This window comes from Apteryx rowi, unplaced genomic scaffold (genome assembly GCF_003343035.1).
Source record: "Apteryx rowi isolate R43461 unplaced genomic scaffold, aptRow1 scaffold_128, whole genome shotgun sequence".
NCBI classification, from domain to species: Eukaryota; Metazoa; Chordata; class Aves; order Apterygiformes; family Apterygidae; genus Apteryx; species Apteryx rowi.
The window spans coordinates 1,308,414-1,330,115 of NW_020447508.1; the positions used below are offsets into that span (position 1 = coordinate 1,308,414).

Consider the following 21,702-nt stretch of genomic DNA (forward strand, 5'->3'; position numbering starts at 1 on the left):
TACAATTTTAAACCCTTTTTCCACCCTAGGGAGATGGAGGATCAGCAGTTAGTGTTCCAGTTCAAGCCCCAAGCCTGTGCCAACATATTTTATAAGCTAAATCCAGGTTTGGGAGACAGGCTGCATATTTTTCAAAGACTAAACCAGCATAAATCACGCAGTGCCAACACACTATGAGGTTAATGTTGTATTTTACTACAGTAAGCAATTTCTATCACCATTTAGAATGAGACAAGCAAAATTCAGGCAGACAAAATCTCATGCATCAAAGATTAATTTTTCAAATACTGAGCGTAGGCTTTTGGCTACGGAGGGAATGTATTGGAGCAAGAGCTGCAACAACCACTGCAGCGAAAGGAGCACAAAACACCTCTACTGCAGCCCCTGCCCCTTGTCAGCTGTTGCTATCAGAAATTTTATTTTTCTACTAAACATTTGACTTTTTATTCTCATTACTATTGGAACAGAAACATCAACTATAGCCAAGAAAGATATGGAGAGTTATGGAGAACCTAAAATATGCTAGCCTTTAGGGGCACAACGCATCACTCCAGTGCCAAAATGTCTGGGAGAACGAATATAAACTATCAGTGTGGAAAGATGTGTTCCAGTGAAAATTATTTTTGACTGGATTAAGAGACATTTTAAATAGCACCATACACAGAAATTAAACATCAAGAGAGTGTTCACACCTCGGTGCTTTCAACATCCCATGTGGGCTCCTGCAGATTGAGCCTGGGCTGCCTGTGCCATCCCCGGAGTCTCCGGAGAGGCGATGCGAGCGAGCGCTTTGGGCGCTGACCCGCGGGAGCCCCTGCTCGGTGGCCGACACGTGGTCCCTGCCGTCCCAACCCACGAGGATGCCCTTGACTGTCACGCTGCCTTGCAAACCCAGTTCCAGAACTGCTGCAATAAAACCGGGAGTTAGACCTTCACAGAAATGGCACATGTTCGGCATTACAGAAATATTGCCAGCGAGGGAAATTCATGACACCAGGTTTCTAGCGCCTACCATTACAGCCTATTCTCACACCCGGTACGAACCAACAGTGGACTCCACTGCGGAGAAAACGATTCGATCCTCTAAAGAATTTTGTCTGCGCCCACTCCTGTCCTGCAGTTCACTGTCTGATGAGTGGACGGTGACAAATGGTGTCTAGAAGAGGATTTAGGTTTAACAGTCAGGATCAATAGTAAAACATTTCCTTCAGTCACAATGCATGCATTCGCCAATCGAACAATTTGATCGGAAACAAGGGCTTCCAGCAGCATGCACCGTAAGTTAACCACAACAGGCATGCAGCATGACACTATACATAGCATTAACATACACTGGTCCATCCAGAAGTTAAACATCCACTAAAAAATTATATGAGCTAGGCTCATATCTAAGAAAAAACACTGTATATTCTTGCTGATTCATATCCACACTTTTCAACTGGTAGCTACAGTATTTGGCCCTTTTCTGCCCAAACTAATGATAGACTCTGAGGACTTGGAAAAGGAGGAGATGTTTGAACTTGTTCAGTCGAAACCGATAAATACATCCCCCATGAATCCTTACTTCTCCTTTCAGGTGGGGGTGTGAGTCTCTGTGGGGAAGGGGTGCACAGAAGGGCAAGACAAGCCATAAAGCTTTACAATAAAACCATTAAACCCTCTCTAAAATCTAAACAGGTTTCCGTGCTGAAGAAGTAATCATCAATATTTCCCTTCCACAACATTTGCAGCATATGCAATGTATGCTATTGTTAATGGGGAATATAGCAGGTCATTAAGACCACTGGAGCCAATTAGACCAAATTATAACACAATAAAGACATCACTGCACTTATTTGCAAGACAGCTATAAAATATATAAATTGAGCTTATAAAAAAGCTTTGAAATGTAGACATAACTCAAAAGAAAAACACACAAATATATAATAAATGGTTTTGTTAACTATAAAAAAAATCCTTTCCCATAGAAATCTAAACACCAAAAATGGCACTCAAGAAAAAGGGGTCTTGGACCTTTGCTTATCATTAACTTGATTTGTTTTCTTTTAAATTTTGTTTTTATTATTTAAGCAATGATAAAGATTTAAGAAATACAAAAAGGGACAACAAACAGCTGCTGCAGCTCAGTGTTATTTCAGTAAAACACCCTTCTAGAGCTTCTTCTAGCTAAATCATTTTGTTGGCAGTAACTCACAAGTTGGGCATCATGCTGACAAAACAGTGATGCTACTCAGCTGTGACAAAGCATATAAAGGCGAGGAGCCACGTTAGTCTTCTCTAAGCAATCCTCTCTCTTGGCGCTGCATGGCTCACCGGGAACGCCTTCCTGTTCGATTCACAGGAGGGCTTTTTGATTCACACACTTAAAACCACTTTCCCAAAATATAAGGAGGTAACAAAATAACAGCCAGGCAAAGATAATGGTTCCTCTCTTCACTTGCTGAAGAAAGTAGCTTTCTGACTCTTGGCACATCAGAAATTTATAATTATTTGAATCAAATTTTACATACTATGAAATCAAGGTTTTAAAAGTAAGTACAATAAATTAACCTGAAACATAGTTCGTTGTGGAATCCTGGGAATTTGTATAATATGTTTAAATGTTACGCTCAAAAAGTTCATTTTCCAATTGATCAGTTATGGAGTACCGGAGTACAGTTTTGGAGGTGTGTTTCTGCACAATTAACCTTCTAATTACAATTCTGTAAGCAATCTCAAAACAAATATGCAGAGATTTAAATGACTACCTTTACAGCCTTACTTTAAAATCATACCCTCCAAATGTTTATCTTTTAAACACTGAAAATCACGTCTATATGATAGGAGCAGCACACTTTTAATCTCCACTTTTTAATCTGATTAAACAAATCTAAAGCCTGATTTCTCCCACTGCGTTTAATACTAGCACTCCTACTAACTGCTTATTTCACAGCAGGAATTGTCTTTGAGAGCACATTCACATTATTACTCCAGATTGATCTACACAGTAGCTTTGGACCAAAAGATTACGCATACAGATGGCATTTCCTAAGGGACATTGCTTAAAGTACTAAAAATATCAAGCAAGCAGAAAAATTTATTCTAAATAATACAGCTTTATTAACAACATAAACCAATGTATTAAAAACTGCCTAGCATTTCCAGCCAGGTACTTCTACTTTCAGATTTTATTTACCAATGGTTGGCTCGATCCTGTATTAGAGGCCATAAGATTTTATTTTCCTAGGTTTGGGGGGTTTATTATCAAACATTTTTCAAAGAAAGGAGGAAATGATTACTACAAATATTAACAGTAGGAGAAAGTTACTTTGGGGGCCCTTTTCCTGCCAGGGTGAGCGTACCAATTACCTGCTTTGAATATATCACCGTATCTTCAACTGGTTTTAAGTCCATTAAATACCTTGTAGAATTGGACCGTATTTTTTTAATGCGTTCTGATAGCCTCTTTTTTATTGCGGACCTCTACAAGCAGATAACAAGCCACGAGGCTGCTACGGACCCTCAGCTCCAGCTATAAACACAATTCACAGTCAGACCATTTTCTGCCAGTAGAACCAATGGAGACTATTAATCAAATGAGAAAGAAAACAAGCATTTGTACAGCTTTAAACAGATCCTGTTCACCTGCTATTTAAAGCATGACGTTATCAGAGCACTGCTCAGTGTTTGAAGACCAGTTGTACAATATTTAGAATGAACTTTTCTTTGAAAAGGAACAATATTGAAGTACAGAAGTGAAGTAATTGTGATCAGTCTGGATAAGCCCTAAAGAAAAATACCTCAATGCAAAAAGCACTCTCTCTTCAACTCTCCAAAGCAGTATGGAAACTCAAGGGCCTATATAGGTGTTTGCTAAAAAACAACAATACATGATATCAACCAAATTATCTATTCAGCAAATAACTCAGTTGGCATTTGGGGGGGCTTTGCGTGGGCTTCTGCAGCACAGAAGACAGCTGGTGATTGCACTGACTTCTGTAAAAGTGTACTGAATGTTACATTAACTAGTAATTAGAAAACTCATTTTGATTTCACTTCTATTTTCATACAGACTGTTCTGTGGCTTTCAAAAACATACCTTGTGAAGTTTATAAAGCAACATGTCTAGGCTATAGACATGTTAATCTTGGTCTGTTCACTCTATTAGGCTAAAGAGACGAGAGAAAATTCAGCTATTTTACGTATTCTCGCACTGATGCATTACATTGACCGTTACCTGCGTATTTCACACACTGACCTCTGACTGATACAACTACCAGCCTGAGAGCAAAACACAGAAGGCCAGCCTATACCATAATGCTTGGCTTTTTTTTCAGTCAGACGTTATTTTTCAGTTTTTCGTTTATGAAGGAGTTATGTGTCAGGCATTCTTACTTAAGATAAGTAAACACAGCAAAGTATACAATAAATATAGAATAGATAACAAAGCAGATTGCCAAAGGATTTTATTTACCAACTACCAGTTTCCTAACAAAGCATGCCTTCCTTCAAATATCAAACTTATTCTAGCTTTCACCAAGTTGTCTATACAAAAAAACAACAACAACAAAAAAAAACGGGCAACATGCTGCATGAAGTATGAATACTAATCTTCTTTAACATGGAGTTTTCAGTCCAAGCCCAAGTTCTGCATCATACAGCACATATGCGGGCTGCCATGTCCTGAAGCGGCTTGGCTGATTTCAGCAAACTGTTTCCAAGCAAGGCTTTTCAGGACCAAGAACCAGAGGTGGTGAAATCCCAGGGGTATATGACTGGAACATTCATTCTTTTAAATCACAAAAACTAAAAATTCAGCATGCTAGGAAATACATTTTGCATTTAATATCACCCATCCCACTAGAAGCACAAGAAGAGCAGAGACAACATTACACTACACCACCTCTTAATGGTTCAGTGCAGCTGGTCCAATATATACAAATAGATAAGGGAAAAGCAAACTCTTATTATAGAAGCCAGCAGTTATCGTTTATCTACAACCTCAAAACAAGTTGCTGACACAAAGTTGCATCGTAACACACATCTGGATGGTAAAGTTTGGACCTCCTGGTACATTCTTGCTTTCATCGCAAAAATTGGATGCAAAATTGTTTCTATAGTCAAATTGTCATATTGTTATGACAAACTGACACAGAGTGACAAAAAGATATCAAGTGCCTCCAAATCTCTTTAAAACATGACAACAAAAAAACATGAAGTCTTGGCTGTTTCAAATGAATGGTCCACGATTTATAATAATTTATGAGCCTACAACCACGAGCTTCAAACAGGAAAAGAAAAAAACAGCTGGTCAACACAAATGTGTTTTATGAAACACCTAGAATAATGCAAAATGAAAATGTAAATGAAAAAAAATTTTAAGAAACTAAGAGTATCTAATTCTCAGCCTCTGCTTTTAAACTGCACATTTCCTTCTTTTTTTCCTGCTCAGGAGTCTCCTCCTCTGGAGATATTCAAAACCCGCCTGGACGCAATCCTGTGCAACGTGCTCTAGGTGACCCTGCTTGATCAGGGGGGTTGGACTAGATGATCTCCAGAGGTCCCTTCCAACCTCAGCCATTCTGTGATTCTGTGATTCATCACTTAATGTATCCTGTCCCCACCGCATGTTGAGGTAAGACCAAATACAAAGAGATACATCTCTGATTGAATTTTAATTTCTAAGAATATTCATTAGGTAGGATATTGCCTTTTCTCTACCTGTGGTTACAGGTTTTAYTACAGACTGCAAGTGATGAGGGGTTTTTGTATAGTTTTGCTTGCTATTCCTACAAAGAGAACAAAACAAAAATYTCTCCTACAGACTGTAAACAGGACCCTGCTCTGCAAAACCTAATGGACGCAAGACCCATTAAACTGCTATAAAATTTAAAGGGAGGCCATGCCTCAGACATGACCCCTTCCCTTTCAAACACAGTTCAGTGGCTGTTGCTTTGGTTCTTCATATTTAATTTCTCTTATTAAAATACATGGGATGAATTATGCATCCATGGACCAGCACCTTTTTTTTGGCCCTCCCTTTTTTTTTTTTTTTTTTTAATAATAATGGTGGAATGCAACCTAGGTGTTTTTGTGGAAAGAAATGTGTTTCTTTTCTTTCATTTTTTTTAAGGGGAAGGATTGAACATCACAATTCAGGACAAGTGAATAATTCTCAGTAAAGTACAGTATGTCATCTGTTTAACAATCCTATCTGTTATATAGGAATCTTCTCAAGATTTTGGCCATATACAAACACCGCATAACTACCTCCCTGGACCTCGCTCAACTTTTTCCCTGAAGCCAAATTAATCTTTCACAATTAATCAATAACATGTAGTAAATCTAAGTATAAAACATAGCACAGTTCCCCCATATATAGCAATTATCTCTGTCAAGGAAATAATTAGTAGCTCTCGTCATCATCAAAGAAGGAATCAACAAAATTTTCTTTTTTACCTAAGGCACTGAAAGGCCACAGGAACCTAAAAAAGATTCCTGTTACTGCACTGTGTATTTGATTTGACATGGACACAGCCTAGAACAAACTAAGACAGCAGATCTGAATGTATTTGAATGAACCATGTTCCTAGTACAGACTGCATATGAACAAAGAGCTTGAATTCTATTGATACGCTCTATTCTATTGATATGCTTTCTTGATATTTGTATCATCATATCATAATATACTATTCTGTAAGATCCAAACTTGAAGAGGTTTCCTATTTTTTTATGTAATAGACTGCCTGATCAGCATGYCATCAGTATGTTAATTTTTTTCCAAGACTGACTCAGCATCTATGCAACAAGGTCAAACAGCCTTCTACCTATTTTCAAAAGGATGGGAATTTGGACAATTGCACTTTGAAAGCGCACAAACATTCCAGCACGGATCCGCATGCCACTGAAAGCTAAAGTGTGACAGATGCCTTCACAGTAATTACTAATCAGCCTCTACATCGCAGCTGAAAACACAGCACATTACTTTGATCTCCTTAGCTCTCAAAGTATTCACAATCAACAATCTGCATGAAGAATATGAAATATGCAACATTTCCAAGAACTCTCTCGATGGAACTTAAATCTGATAATGTATATTTTGTTCATACTTCGTAAAGCATTTCAAATCCTATATGATGCATATGAAAGAATACGTTTTAGCTTGCAAAAAAATAAACATGAAGGATGCTTTATATTTGAAAGACGTGTAGGTTTTCATTGGATAACATAGGTGAAATAATAATTTAGAAAAGCCTGAATTGCTTTGAGGGGAGGACATTACATTACAGAACATGCTTAATTAAGTCTCGCTGCTAATTTTGTAAAATGAATACCTTGCTGAATTAGACTACGGGGAAATAAAACATGCATACCAGCTCCACATGTTTAAAACAAACAAAAAAACGCTGAGAAAGATTTCACTTACATTTTGCAGGTAGCTCATATCCACAAGTGATTTTCGCTTGCCCAGTCTCACAGCCACTCAGGTTGCGACATTCGGCAACTAAGCAGGGCCCAGCAGCTCTGTGTATACAGCCATCCACTGCAAAATAAACCCAGCACGTTTGTTTATTAAAAGTCAATCTTTATGTTGCATTCACACAAACGTATGGTCACAAACTTTTACTGCTCATTTATATATGCACAGGGGAGACCTACTGATTTATACACAGGCAGACAAGAACATACAAACATTATCTTCTGCTAAAATTAGAGTCTGTGTGTTGAACAACAACAAAAAGTTAAACGGAGTCAACAGCAGCTAATTGGAGAGAAAATACCTGGAAAATGTAAAGCAGAATTAAAGTATCAAAAATAGAAATGGGTCCTATGCAAGATTCTAGGAAACTCTCATTATAAATTATGAAAACAGAATTGGATTCCCAGCTAAATGCCAAATTCTCTTTTACTGCATACCTCTGATTCTTCTAGTATTACGCAGCCTGTTTAAAATCACTGTCCTTGCCTTATAAAAAAATAGAAATAATGTTTATGGATTTGAAATTTACAAAAATACCTCGTTTTGACCTTTTTTAAAAAACATTTATTTTGCATTATTCATGCAATACTCTGGAGTTAATTAAATAATAATTACTAAAGGTTACAATTGCAGCTAAGTAGGCAAGAAAATTAGTAAAGTGCACAGTTCTTATTGCCCTCGGGAGCCAGCAAAAGAATAGCAGCAAGCAGCAAAAAAAAAAAAAAAACAAACAACAACAGAACAAAAAAAACCCACCAGCACAGCATTTCTGCCATCTCAACRKACAAAGAAACCATTTATTGTAATTATGGCAAAAAGTTTAGGAAAAGAAAAGAAAAAACTTAGGCATCGTATTTATCTGGAGAAGCCTTATTTTACAGAGTGCTGAAAACTTTGTGACCTTTTTCGAGGTACTCTATGCCATTGCTAATTGTTAAAATTCAGAAGACATAATAAAATTGGATAAATGATTCCTTCTAATACTCCACACTCATCCTGGACCTAGTGCCATTAATGTTAAAAACATCATTTTGAAACACTTTATATTAGTCAGAAAGATAATTACAGAATCATGTCTTGTTAAACTTTCAGTGAAATTTTCTAAAATGTTCTCATTTAAAGGAATGTGTGTCAAGCCACCAGCCTTAAGCAAGTTCTGCACTATCTAACACAAGAAGCTTTTTTACCCTACCTTAGCTGAACTTTTGTTTTAAATGTACTTGAAATCTCTCCCCAATATACTTCAAGATGTTAATGCAAGAAAAAATATTTTGTAACCTCAAGGGGAAAAAAAGAACGTTTGAAATCTGTCCTGTGCTCATAATATCCTGTTTAATTATTTTAAGTTAATTACAAAATGCTTTTCCAAACCAAGCAGGATAAGTAACTCAATATGCATTGAAACCTCAAGTATATATTTATAAGCACCACAATTTTTACCAACATTAATATTTCCTGAGACATTAACATAAAAAAAGCACTAAGACTGAGGACTAGCACTTTATGCACAACCCTCAGCCAAGGGAGATGTCTTTCACCTCAGGGGTAGCTGGGGGGAATATAAGAATAAAATCTAGGGGGAATATAATCTGGATAAATCAACCTCTTGCCCCAAAACTGTGTTAATTTTAGCATACTCGTAATGCAGAGAAAACCAAAATACTGATGGGCTCCTGCTGGCTCCCTGCAGTAAGTTCGCTCTCCTCCTTCCCTCACAGGTCTGCATCTAGGCTCTATGAACAAAGTGTTTAGCAACCTCCAGTAGGACAAAAAGGTAACTGAAAAAAATTAAATTCTCAACTGAGGAAAATAAAATTTTATCACAACCAGTTTTGGCATATGACAAGAAAAATGGAAGGCATCCACCAAAACAAGCAGGTAAACGCAGGTGCTTCTCTTATAAAGGTGGCATAACAGGAAATGATTGAACACTCTGGACAGGCAGAGATGGAAATTTAGACATTAGCTTTTGATATATTCCACTGACTGATTACACAGAAGAATAATTCTCCCCCCCCTCAAATTCACATAATTTTTAAATAACTTTTTTCTACCACGCTTAATGAAATATTTGATCAGATGACCTCTGATCTAAGTACACATTTTCCATTTAATGAGAATTCAATAAATCATGCTAGAAATATTCTATATTTTCAATAATATATGGAATATATAACATAAGTTCAGTAATTCTCATAGCAAAATCCCAAGCAGCGAAACCTCTTGCCAAATATGAGCATTCTGCATAACATCAAGAAAAAAATTGGCAAAGATAGAGTGGATTAGCAAATCTAAATATGATACTTCTGCCTCTGCTAAAACATGGTTTAGCTGTATTTATTCAAAAAAACATGGAAAGGGGATGCACAAAACATTTATGCGAGAAATTTTGTTTTCTGAAAGTGTGCACTGACTAGTAATATAAGCTAAGAGTGAGATAAGCATTGTTAAGATGATAACTTTCTGGAAATTACAGATAATGGCAACAACCTCAGGAGGAGGGGATGATGGCCAAAGATATATTGTTACTGTGCAGTAAGGAGGAAGAGATTTACATGAGAATAATGGCATGCTGCCAAAATACTTTTGTAAGAAAGTGAGGAATTTTTGATATATTGGTTTCAGGTATGTCAGCTATCGAATCAGTTTGATATATAGATGCTCATCTGCATTTTTTTTTTTTTAACAGATTTGGAAAACGTTAAGCCATAACCTACTGTTTCTTTCCTGGAATTTCTTTATGCAATTGGCTGTAAAAAGCCAGGCACTTATGTTCGAATCTGACTTGTTCTCAAGGTCTCTTCATACTGCCTTCCTGTCCAGGTTTTTGGAAATCATATACGTACCTTGGATCATTTATATACACAAGTGACCCGTCACTTTGCAGTTACGAGACATGCCACAGACAAGACCATCAGTCGTAGCTGACAAGGGCGTTTGGTTGGCATTTCTAAGTATTGGCAACACTTGAAGGTACCAGAGAGAGGGTTGCTAACTGCCCTGTTTGAAACCGTGCTTCTCGATACGGTTTTCATGCTTATACGTCAAGTTATGTCTATGGGGTTTTGATCCCATTAATACTAAACGAGTCCTGACGGAGGGTCGGGGGTCCCTGCTCCAACGCCACCCGTGAGGCAGCAAACATCCACAGAGCGGTTCCTCTTCCCTTGGCTTTCCCCTCCCAAACACAGCCAGCCACCCTGCCCCAACCCCACCTGTGAGCTTAAATGGTCAGAAAAACACAGAAAACTCTTGTTTTCAGAAGACTACGAAGACTTAAGCAGGCCGCCTTATCTTTTTAAAAAAGATCCAGTTGTTCACTGCACTGTCACACGTGGAGACCCACCACAAACCGCAACTGTATACTTATTGTTTCACCAAGGCTTGGTTGGCGCTGCACAGTGCAAGGAGTTTCTCAATTTTGAAGACCTACGTAGATGAACTTTATCTTGAGGGCTGCAGTACGACATAAGGAGCTTGAGATTTTGCTGTATACTTCAAACAATTCATGCTTGCACGAAGCTTTAAAGATACAAAACCCAATAGAGAGCTTTGTATCAGAAGCACTACTCCTAAATTTTTTCATTAAAAATAATATTAGCCATTTCATTGCATGCATCCATATGTTTTAGGACTCACTAGGGACAACATTTTGTTCTCCTAACAATTCAGCAAAAGCAGTTAATGAAGAAAAACTCTTCTCAATGGTACTGCAATCAATGATTTTGGATGCACAAAGATGTCACCTGAATATAATTAAAATACCTGGATAAAAATCAAAAGTTTCAAAATAAAACTCCCAGACAAAATGAGGGTGTGCTAAAAAACAATGAGTTAAAAAATGGAAATCTTTGACAAAATCTTTTTGTATTGCACAGTAAAGGATTCTAAAAAGTTAAATCTTTTCTCACTTATTTTTTGGTAAAGCAACTTTCTTGTCCAGAATTAAGGGGTTAAAGTTGCAGAGTAAAAACAAGCTAATTTACTGATACAATACAGAATAAATCTATTTCATATAGAAAATCTCTTAAAATTGCAAATGAAGCAAAAGCACAGGAAACACAGAATTAAGGGTGTCATGGGATGCTGCTTAAAAAAATAACCTCAGCAAAACTAGCCTTGCAGTGCAGATGGTAATAAAAAATGGTAAGGTAATCAAACACCACAGCAAAATAATGCAGACCTTCTGGGAATAATAAGTCCCAAACTTCTTTTGTGACCTTGCAGTCCGACTCTGGATAAATTGAAATTATGGTGCAAACAACATATGCAGATTTATCATCTTATATTTCAAGAATCTATATACTCTTTTCCTCCATACTAATTCGTGTTCTCTGGTGGTTTTCTGGATTTTTATTTCTGGTTTTCACCAGGAAATTCAGGAGACTTACTTATTCAAGAAAGTTAACTGTGCACGACTTATCTATGAAGCAGTACTGTTCTTCCACATGGTAAATGCCAGGCCTGAACATAAACAGAGAAGTGTCATTATAGCAGGTATATTGTCGGGACGCCTAGGAGGGTGCTGGTTTCACCAGACTGCAGCACACTTCTGCTAAGCAGGGCTTCTGTACTTGTGGACCCTTCCAAAACGATCACCGCAAAGGACGTTTTTAGAAACCAAAAAAGAAAGCAACCTCATTCTGCAAAACTGGTAAAGTATCTCTAGGAAGTTCATGGGAATTAGGTACAGGGGAAGTGGCAACAGCACCTCTGAGAGTGATGTCAAGGGGAAATAAACCCGGCCCAGCGAGAGACAACAGCTGCTCATCTCATGAGCAAAGGTGGAGATCTTAAAAAGATGATAACACAGATGCCAGTCAGCTGCTGCTGCTCAGAATGGTAGTTTATATTACAGAGATGGCCTCTGCCACTGGGAAGTTTAATGAACTGAGGATTTTTAATCAATGCGCTGGTTTATAGGCCCCCAACATAATTAATTCTAAATACTTAGCATCTATACAGTACTCTTTAGCCAAGATCTCAAGGAGTTTAAAAACGTGATCTAACTTAGCCTTAAAATTCTCCATTTTAAAAACACAGTAAAGCACAGAGGTACTGTATATTTTGAGATGGCTATTTCACTGATCTAGGGTCACATTTTACCACAGTCAATCTAAATCTGTAGTTTCTTAAATACTCTTCTATACAGAAATGCTTAGTGCCTATACTCAGTTAACTCAAGACAGAGAAAACTAAGAGGTTAAAATCTTTGAAACTCAAGCTACTGATTATGTGCCCATTCATATTCCCTTTAAAGTTTTTTGAAGACTTTTATCTGCATTTAGGAATCAGCGCGCTGAGCTTGCCAACAGGCCTCATTAGAGCCACGCTCGGAATTCCAGGTCCTCCTTGCTCCCACCACTGAACCATGCTGCAGAGTAAGTGGAATAAAACGTAATAATAAGAAGGAATAATACCATTATTCTAATATGAACGGCAAAGAACAAACCTACTTAGGATAATATATGCATTAATACGTAAGCCTTATTGTAAAGTCATACACTGAATCACATGGTAAACTCGTATTTCAGAATATAGTTTGACGAAATCTTTCAAATTTAACATTAAAAAACATCAGTTATGGTCTGCTATGGTGAAAAGTGACTGGAATTAATTGTTAAAAGCAACTGCATGCATTATGAGAAGGATGTCCTTAATCTAGATGTAGTTCACATTCAAACATAACAGCAGCAGCTGAAAGATCCAACATAACCAGCATCCATGATACAAACTAGGAAGAAGACAGGTAAAAGTAAACAAGTCAAAACTGATTCAAAATAAAGCTCACTTACTCACAGACCTTTTAAGTCTGTTCTACACTTAGTGCACAAAAGCAATCATTCTTACTTTGACAAAAATACAAAACAATAGTAAAGCCACATATGTTGGCAGCTGATTTTTTAATTTAGTCAAGTATCTTGGGATAGCAGAAACTTAAATTAAAAAATACATGTAAAGTCAAGTAAAAGCCGTTCTGTCATGTCAGCAATAATTACTGGTGAATCCCTTCCATAAACAGCTACCCAATGAATAAAGCGTTCATCCTATCTCGCACTTAGGACRTCATGTTTCTTAGTCTCCGAGTGCTCCGCTCCACGTCTGCAGACAGAGTTATAATGTTAACAGAATTCACACTTTTGTCAGCCCACTCAAGCAGCAGAAGGGCTCAGAGAAACATGGGTCTTATAAACCTGTCTGAATGTCACACTTTTGGCAGTAAAAAAAGAACTAGGAAAGGCTCCAACAGTGTGTCTCCAGTTCTTCCCATTCCAAAACCCTGACATTAAGGCATGTGCAAAGAAGCCATTCACTTCCTTTTAATTGTGTTAGTGTTGAGACACCTGACATTGCATATTCATTTACAAATGGAAATGAGACAGCTAAGTCCTAAATACCTCACTGTAGCAAGCAGAAAAACTGCTTATTTATCGATAACTGAAGCGATAAGCAGAAGTCTGGTGAACTTTCAGGCTATACTACTAAACCAAAATCCGTTCACATTCATCTGAACTTCCTCACCGGTTCCAGAATCGACATCTCTCATCTTAAGGAGCTGCATATTTTTTCATGTGGTATCATCATGAGGAAATGGGATCTTCTGGGGACTCCTAAATCCTTTCTTCTTCCTCCTTTCCTTCACCTTCTAGACAGTCACAGTGCTCTATTTGCAGCTAGATACCACACAGATCGGAAGGACAACAAGTCTTAACCACATTTCATCCCTAGGATGCCTATTCATTCTGTCCTGGATTTCAATTTATGGTAAGAGTGCTATTACAAGACTTCTGTTTGGAAAAATTAAAAATTACAAAGAAAACAACTCTGAAGTTCAATATCATGCAACCCTCCATCACAGCCTCTTATTTCCACTAAAAAAAAAAGCACATGGAATTGATTAAAAATACTAATGGGTGATAGAAATTATAGATGTGTTCCTCTGAAGAGGCAGAAAATTGATGGAACAGGTTAGTAACAATCTTTGCTCTATCTGTTTTGGAGAAGCAAATTTAATTCTATTAGTCAAGCTTTCCCCTAACATTTAGGATTCTGAATCAGCCTTCAACTTAATGATACTGTGCAAGTTCAAGGAGATGACATTAGGGATTTGCACATTATTTTGTCATATGACCAAAAAGTTACTAAAGAAATGTCTATATACATTGGAACTTTTTTTTCACTTTCAAAGCCCTCTGCAACTTAGGCTTTGCCTAACTCTCATTTCTAATTCCACACAGAAAAGTCAATTCCCACCTGCAAGTGGACTAAGGTGCCGACCTCCTTCATCCACTTTTCATCTTCTTTTCATCCACTCAGTTGTTTTTTTTAAATAAGCACTTCTGTGCTTCCTCTCTCAATCATAGGAGAAATTCACTGTAAATATCCACATTATTATTCTTAAAAACTTGCTGTAACTCTCTTTTACCACAATGCCCCTTAGGTTACTGATGAAATTAGGCTACTACTATGATATCAATCTCTGTCTAGTATGTAGAACAATGCAGTCTATTTTTCCCCCTACGCTCTTCTGAAGCATTAAGTGAAATTCTGAATAAAAGTAAAAAACTCAAGTATCTAAAAACAAAAGAAACATGCCTGAAAGGGCAATGATACTCACATGCGAAAAACAGGGATTCACTAATGTTCTCATACTGCATGTAAATGAAATTAAGAACAGAGGAATGAACAAACTGCCAAGACCCAAGATCCATCTATCTCAACAACCTATCTTAGACACTGGCCAAAGGCAAATGCTTAAAAAAACCCAACAACAACAACAACGAAAACCACCAGAGAGAGAGAGAGAGAGAGAGAGAGAGAGAAGTTAGCAGTGCTTCCACAGACTATTCTTCCAATCCCCTCAGGATCCTCCTGACCAAGATGTTTTTCTGTATCGCTCTCAACACATTTTTCCTCCATGAACTTGAAGAAGCTCTCATTGAGTCCACACAGGCTTTTAACTCATCTTCTTTAACTCATCTTCTTCTCTCATTTTACTCACCTTCTGGCATTAGCTAACTATGGTGAGAAGAATGTTAATTTTCAACCTGTTACTCAATGTCTTCATTGATGGCCCTCAATTCTTACACCAGAAGACATGAACAATTGACCCTTTCCATGACACACCAGATTCCACAGGCCTCTTTCTCATCCCACTTCAGACCTCTTTTTCCTGACTGAAGAACTGTAACCTGTTTGGTCATTTCCCCAGTGGAAATTGCCCCAGACTGTTGATTATTCGTCTCCATTCTCCAGTTCTCCTGTATCCTTTTGGAGATGGGAGCACCAGAACTGCACACAATGTTTGTGAAGCAAGCACGCCATCGATTTGCACAACTGGTATATACCAACGTTCCCTCTTTTGTGCTTTGTTTCTTTTCTAGCAAATCTTAATGTTAAATTTCCTCTTTGGCTGCTAAGGAGTACTGAACATATTTTTCCAGGGAACTGTCCATTATACGCCAAAAATCTTGTTGCTATATGATGATGATCAGCTGCAAGCCAATTATTTTACACGTGAAGTTAGGATATTTTTCCTCTTCTATGTATCACTCTACATTTATTAATACTGAATTTCATTTGCCAGTTTAACAGACACTTACTGGGACTTGTTTTTTGTGAACATTGTGCGAGCACCTCAGACTCATATAAGCACTTGGATCTGTATCTTGTACTTTGTCCTCTAAGTAATGTGGACAGCACTATTAATACAGAAATAAATACTGCATGTTATTCTGAGTAAAAGTATGCTGCTAACCTAAAAAAAGTGAGTGAAAGCAGAAAAAATATAGCAAAGTGAGAAAGTTTTTGCTTGCTTTTTTCTCCATTTATAATAAACACAGACAGGCACTTCCACTCTGTTGTTTGATAACTCTGTTTGTTTGTTTTTTTAATAACAAATCTTTTCCTTTTCTGTAGGATCTGGCATTTTAGGGCTCCACATGAAGAGACAGGAGACTGCAATAGCATGCTCTATTACTTGCAAACGTTTTGAAAATTCTAAGTACATGGGCCAGTCATGGCAGATGAATTATATTAGCCAGAATAGATATTTGCATATTCAGAGTACAGTTATTAAGCAGTAATCACACAGTGATTATACAAATCTATTCACTATGATCAGCTAACAGTTGTCAGGCACAGGTCAAGGATTCAGAGAGAACCAGCTACTGAGAAGTAATCGTACAGTGACTGCGTAAAAGGGAGCCTTATAACTGTTGGTGCATCCTCGCAGTCCAACAGGCTGTTGGAAACTCATTTCTGGATAGTCTTAAAGGTATACTGAAAATAAAATAATGTCAAACATTAACCATTTTTTCCCCACTGAAATGCAAGGGGATGAGATCTAGCAGCTTCTCTTTACAGAGAATATGGAAGCAAAGGCATTCTCAGGTAAGTGTTTGCAGATTGGAAACATGAAAGCTTCTGTATGAAAGTACAAAGCTTCTGTGTGAAAGTTCCAAATAAATATAACTATACTAGACACTGTCATGAGAGAATGCAATGTTTCTCTTTAGCTACAGGGGTGCATCAACCACCAGCAGATTGTACATCACTGCTAGAGCAAAAGAACACATTAAAGCTTTGAAAAAACCTGGGAGAAGACAGAAAGCCCAAGCCAGACTGAAAAGAGATGTGATACAAGGAGAATTCCATGTAACTGAAGAGCTCCACTTCCCTTAAAAAAAAATGGCAAGAAAACAAAAGATAGGCAGGTCTGCCAAGAAAAAGCTTTCAAGACTTAAGACTTCTATGCATCTTTTTTTGCTTGCTTGTTTTGAAGAGTAATCTCTTCCCTTCCTCTCTTACCAATAGGGGTTCAGCTTGACTGTTTGCCGTCATTGAATCTTCATGCAGTTTAAGCGATGCATTGTCCACGAGAGAGAGAAGATGAAGAAATTAATAGGGGAAAGGTAAGTTACAGAAATGAAGTATGGCCAGTTCTGAAGGCAGTGCTTCTACAGATGTTTTGCACATCCACGTTCCTACGAAAAAAAAATCTTAGTTTCACAGGCTTCCCTTCATTGGTCAAGCGGCTAGCTGTTTCAGCAGGTACAGTCACTAAAGGAGAGAATGGCTTTTATATAAGTAGGATCCACTTTCCAGAGAGCTCTGCATGTCAAGAAAGTCCTTGAGTTAGACTGTGAATTCAATGAGAAAACCAATGCATAGAGCAAGCTTTGAAATGGTATTAATAGTGACAAACACTGACAAATAGTTATGGCACTCTGCTTAACACAGATCGAAGGCTTTTCAAAGCATGTCATTTTCTTTTACATAAGAACTATCATGATTTAAACCATACACATATATATACATACACACACATACATAAATATATATATATATAAAGTTAAAAAGTTGGTTTGAAAGTTAGCCACCATGACATAAGGGACTTAATATACAAAGGAGTAAGACTAAGCATCAACAAGGAGATATTCTCTTGTGTGCAATAAGTCTTAACAGACTACAGGAACACCAGGAATTATTTAAAGAGTAATGTCTGGTTTACTTATTTCCTGGACCATTTTCAGTTGTGTTAATTTGCTTTTACCATGAATCACTGAAGAGAGAAACCTTGGTTGAGATACTTCTCAGCCTGCAATCACAGAAACATCCTCTCAATTTGGAGTGCTGTTTGAAGCCAGATTAATTAACAGTATTAATTATACAAAAATTGCCTTGCAATAGGTAAATCCAATTGAACACATTACAATGTATTCAAATGGAATAAATACAAGGAAGAAAAGGTAAACACTAGATTAACCGGAAAATGATGTATGAACAAGGTTCTTTCAAACAGGGTTTTAAGACAAGCATAAGAACTAATTATCAGTAAAAAGTCTTAAATATTCTGTCCTCTTGTTTGGAACCTATGACAAACCATATGTGCATCAAATCTAAGACATGCATCAAATCTAAGAAAAATGCTTTCCAAATGGGAATTTTAAAGACCTAGGCCACAATCAACATGCACTAATTTTGAAATACCAAATGTTTTCAGGCTGCATGCAAAAGATCACATATACAAAGTGCAATTTCCCCTATAAAAACAGTATTATATCCTGATACAGAGCTGTATCACAAATCAAATAGAAAAAAGAAAGAAAATTATTTATTCTTTGAGAAATCACTAATATGTCAGAGTTCATTACAGAATCTGTCAAATCCAGAAAAACATTAGAGGCATCACCACAGCTTCTACACAGAATTAGCTATATATGGCATAAAGGGGATAAGCTATAATCAGCATACCCTACCTTCCACTTCTACTGCTAGACAGAATGTCTCTGACAGTAAAGTTTTATTTTTAAGCTAAACAGAAAAGTATACTAATCTAGGATCTTCTAATACAAATTTGTTCATAATAACAACATGGAACTTCAGTGACTGCATGACCATGATAAAAACAAAAGGAAGAATAACTTTTGATGTGTGGTGCTTTTTTTTTTTTTTTACCCTTTTTATTGAAGATCAGAAAAAAACAAGATAATAGGAAGGATGTTAGATTAAAAAAATGCCTTCCACATTGCCCACTGTACTTGTTTTTTGCAATGCAATTGCTTTGGACAAAAAATAATTTAAAAAAAAGAAAAGAAAAGAAAAGAAAAGAAAAGAAAAGAAAAGAAAAGAAAAGAAAAGAAAAAGTGAGTAGAAAACAAAGCCTTGTAATAGCAAGTGACCTTTAATGGAAGATTCAAAATCCAGAAGCTGCCTAGAGAAGCTCTCCGAGCTGTTCCCTATCCAGCCCTCCACAGTGCCACACTCCGACAGCCTGTTTAATCAAGTCCCACACAAGCCTTTTTCACCTCCAAGAAAGGTAAGGCCTGTAATTAATGAGCTTACTACTTATCTGAGCTGGCTGCAGCCTCCTTTTGCCCCATGAGTCGTGGGAAGGGAAATGAAAGTACTAAGCTCAGCTTAAAATTACAATCTAATAGTTTTCGAGTCAGAAACAAGACAGCCCACTCAAATGGCTATATTTACCAGTTCAGTAATTCTGGTAATTCCCTCCCAAATAACTTTATGTTTGTCCTAAAACACTATTAAAGGAGAGATAAGAACTAAAGAGCTGGTTAATCTGTGCAGCATCATTATGTATTATTTAGTTTAATATCTTCTTGTAGTAAACACAAAATTATTATGTGCCATTTTCTTCAAGAGAACATTGTAGTAAATTTGGTATTGCAACAGAACCATTAAAGTATAATAGTGTACACAGAAAAATTCGACTGATTAGCAAGCAAAAATATGTAATTATACCCACAGTGTGGGACTCTGTTGGCTGGTGTTTTATTGCATACTGCTTTGTAAGACTACTTTGCTGCCAAAACTAATGAGGAAAATACTGAGTTGCTACTTCCAGTAGTACTAGAGGTTTTTGTCTCGATTTTATTGACATTTATAAAGTGATCGTCACATGTAACAAACAAGCCACAGTGCCAACACTGCGAGCTGCAGTCTGCAGCGATGAATGCATAAGCACCATCAGTGCCATAGCAATGATCCACGGACCCAGAATGTATTAACTGGAATTTCAAGAGAGGATTCTCAACAGCAACTTACCCAAAGCATCCTAAGTTGTCCTAAGTTTCTGCAATTTGAGCAGTATTAACTAAATAAAACACAAGCAAGGAGACATGATTTTAAAAGCAAAAAGCAGCCCAACCTTAGCCCGTTAAAGTAACAGTAAACATAGATATTCAAATGCACATATGTCCAATATATAAAAATAAATTTTTCAAAGATGTATACAAGTAGAAAGAATGAACAATATAAATTCTATGATGTTTCGTATTATATTTAAACGTCTAGATTTTCTTTTCCAGCTATCATTTAAAGGGAAGAAAGTAAATTTCTAGTATTTTAGAAAAAGGTTGGAAAGTTCCAGTTTAAAAAGCCTGCAGAGAAATAAAATAAAGAGTTAATCTGTTCTCATTAGGTTTGCTGATTTTTTTTTTTTTTACCATATGTGTTTCATATCTAAATGTAGTCTGATACTATTAGAAGCATGTGATCATTCTGATATGCCAACTAGCAAAGCGCGAGGACCATTCCTCACCAGTTGCCAGCATGTAACGCTGCCCGAACAGATCCACGTTCCACATACTGTACCAGCGACTGGCCCCGGGCACTAATCCCACTTTCAAATCTGCCTCCTTTCTGGAAACAGTTACAGAGCATAATCTTTACCCCTATTTAAAAAATCTTAAGAGCTTATGCCAACGTTGTCAAATGCAATATAATTTTCAACGTGAAGTCTTAATATTACTCCACCCACAGTAAGAAAGTAGATTTTTAAGAGCAGCTTTGCCTCCTTCTTTTCTCATTATTCAGAGGCAGAGACAAGCTTGCAAAAGAGAAGTTATATGCAGGGTTACAAAACGGCAGCAAGGTGAATTTGGCAAGGGAGCTTGGAGAGCTTGCTACCTATACAGAGGGTATATTAAGCCGCGTCTACATTATTCCATTTCAAGATGAATGCTACATTTAATACTTTGGCTACATCTTCATTAGCAAAAACTGAGGACGAGTAAGAACACATTGCAAAGTAAAACAGCTGTGGCTGAGAACCCATGGTATAATACTATACACGTGTCGGGTTTTTTGGGGTGGGGAGGTGGGTGATCTTTTTCTTTTTTTCGGACTAGCTCTTGCCTGGTTCCATGGCCCAAATGCCAGTTTTCAGGTGCGCGCACTGGGGGCTCCTGGAGCACATCCTCCAGCCTAGCGTTACCCAGAAGCTCTCTGCTTCACGTGCTCTGAGATACTCGATGATGCCAAATGCTAAAGCAGTTGAGGACAGTCGGGATTTGCTTCAAAGCACATGCTAGGCCCCAACTAAAACACCAAGGTAAATACACCCTGCAAATATTATTTTTATTTGAAACCTATTTGAAATTTTCAGGAATTTTAGCAATGTCTGAGTTAGCACACCTGCAACTAAGGGGCAAAAGCCCCGATTCTCACACCCAAGTAATACTATTTTCTGTTTTCTAAGAGGGCAACAGTTTTGTTCCTGAGCCCAAACAAGCTATATGAAGCAAAGTGCAAAAGATCAAAGCAACAATCACGTCCAGCTCAAACTCCGCACCAGCCACACACGAAAGTCAGCGCGAGAGGATATTCACCCCGAAAGTCTGACTTGCAACCAGGCGCTAACAAACAACTGAGCCACGGCAGAACCAAAACATTCATCAGTCACCCTAGGGTAAAAGCGCAAACAAGCCTCGTCATCGAAC

The 21,702-nt window shown here is 37.4% G+C and overlaps 1 protein-coding gene across 1 annotated transcript in view; it reads right to left on the minus strand.

The window, feature by feature from the left end:
- MACROD2 (MACRO domain containing 2) overlaps positions 1-21,702 on the minus strand; it is a 900,884-nt gene that overhangs the window by 600,784 nt on the left and 278,398 nt on the right. Inside the window, exon 4 of the mRNA XM_026055958.1 lies at positions 7,406-7,522. Within this exon, the coding sequence (XP_025911743.1) occupies positions 7,406-7,522 (117 nt within the window). The remainder of the gene's footprint in view (positions 1-7,405; positions 7,523-21,702) is intronic.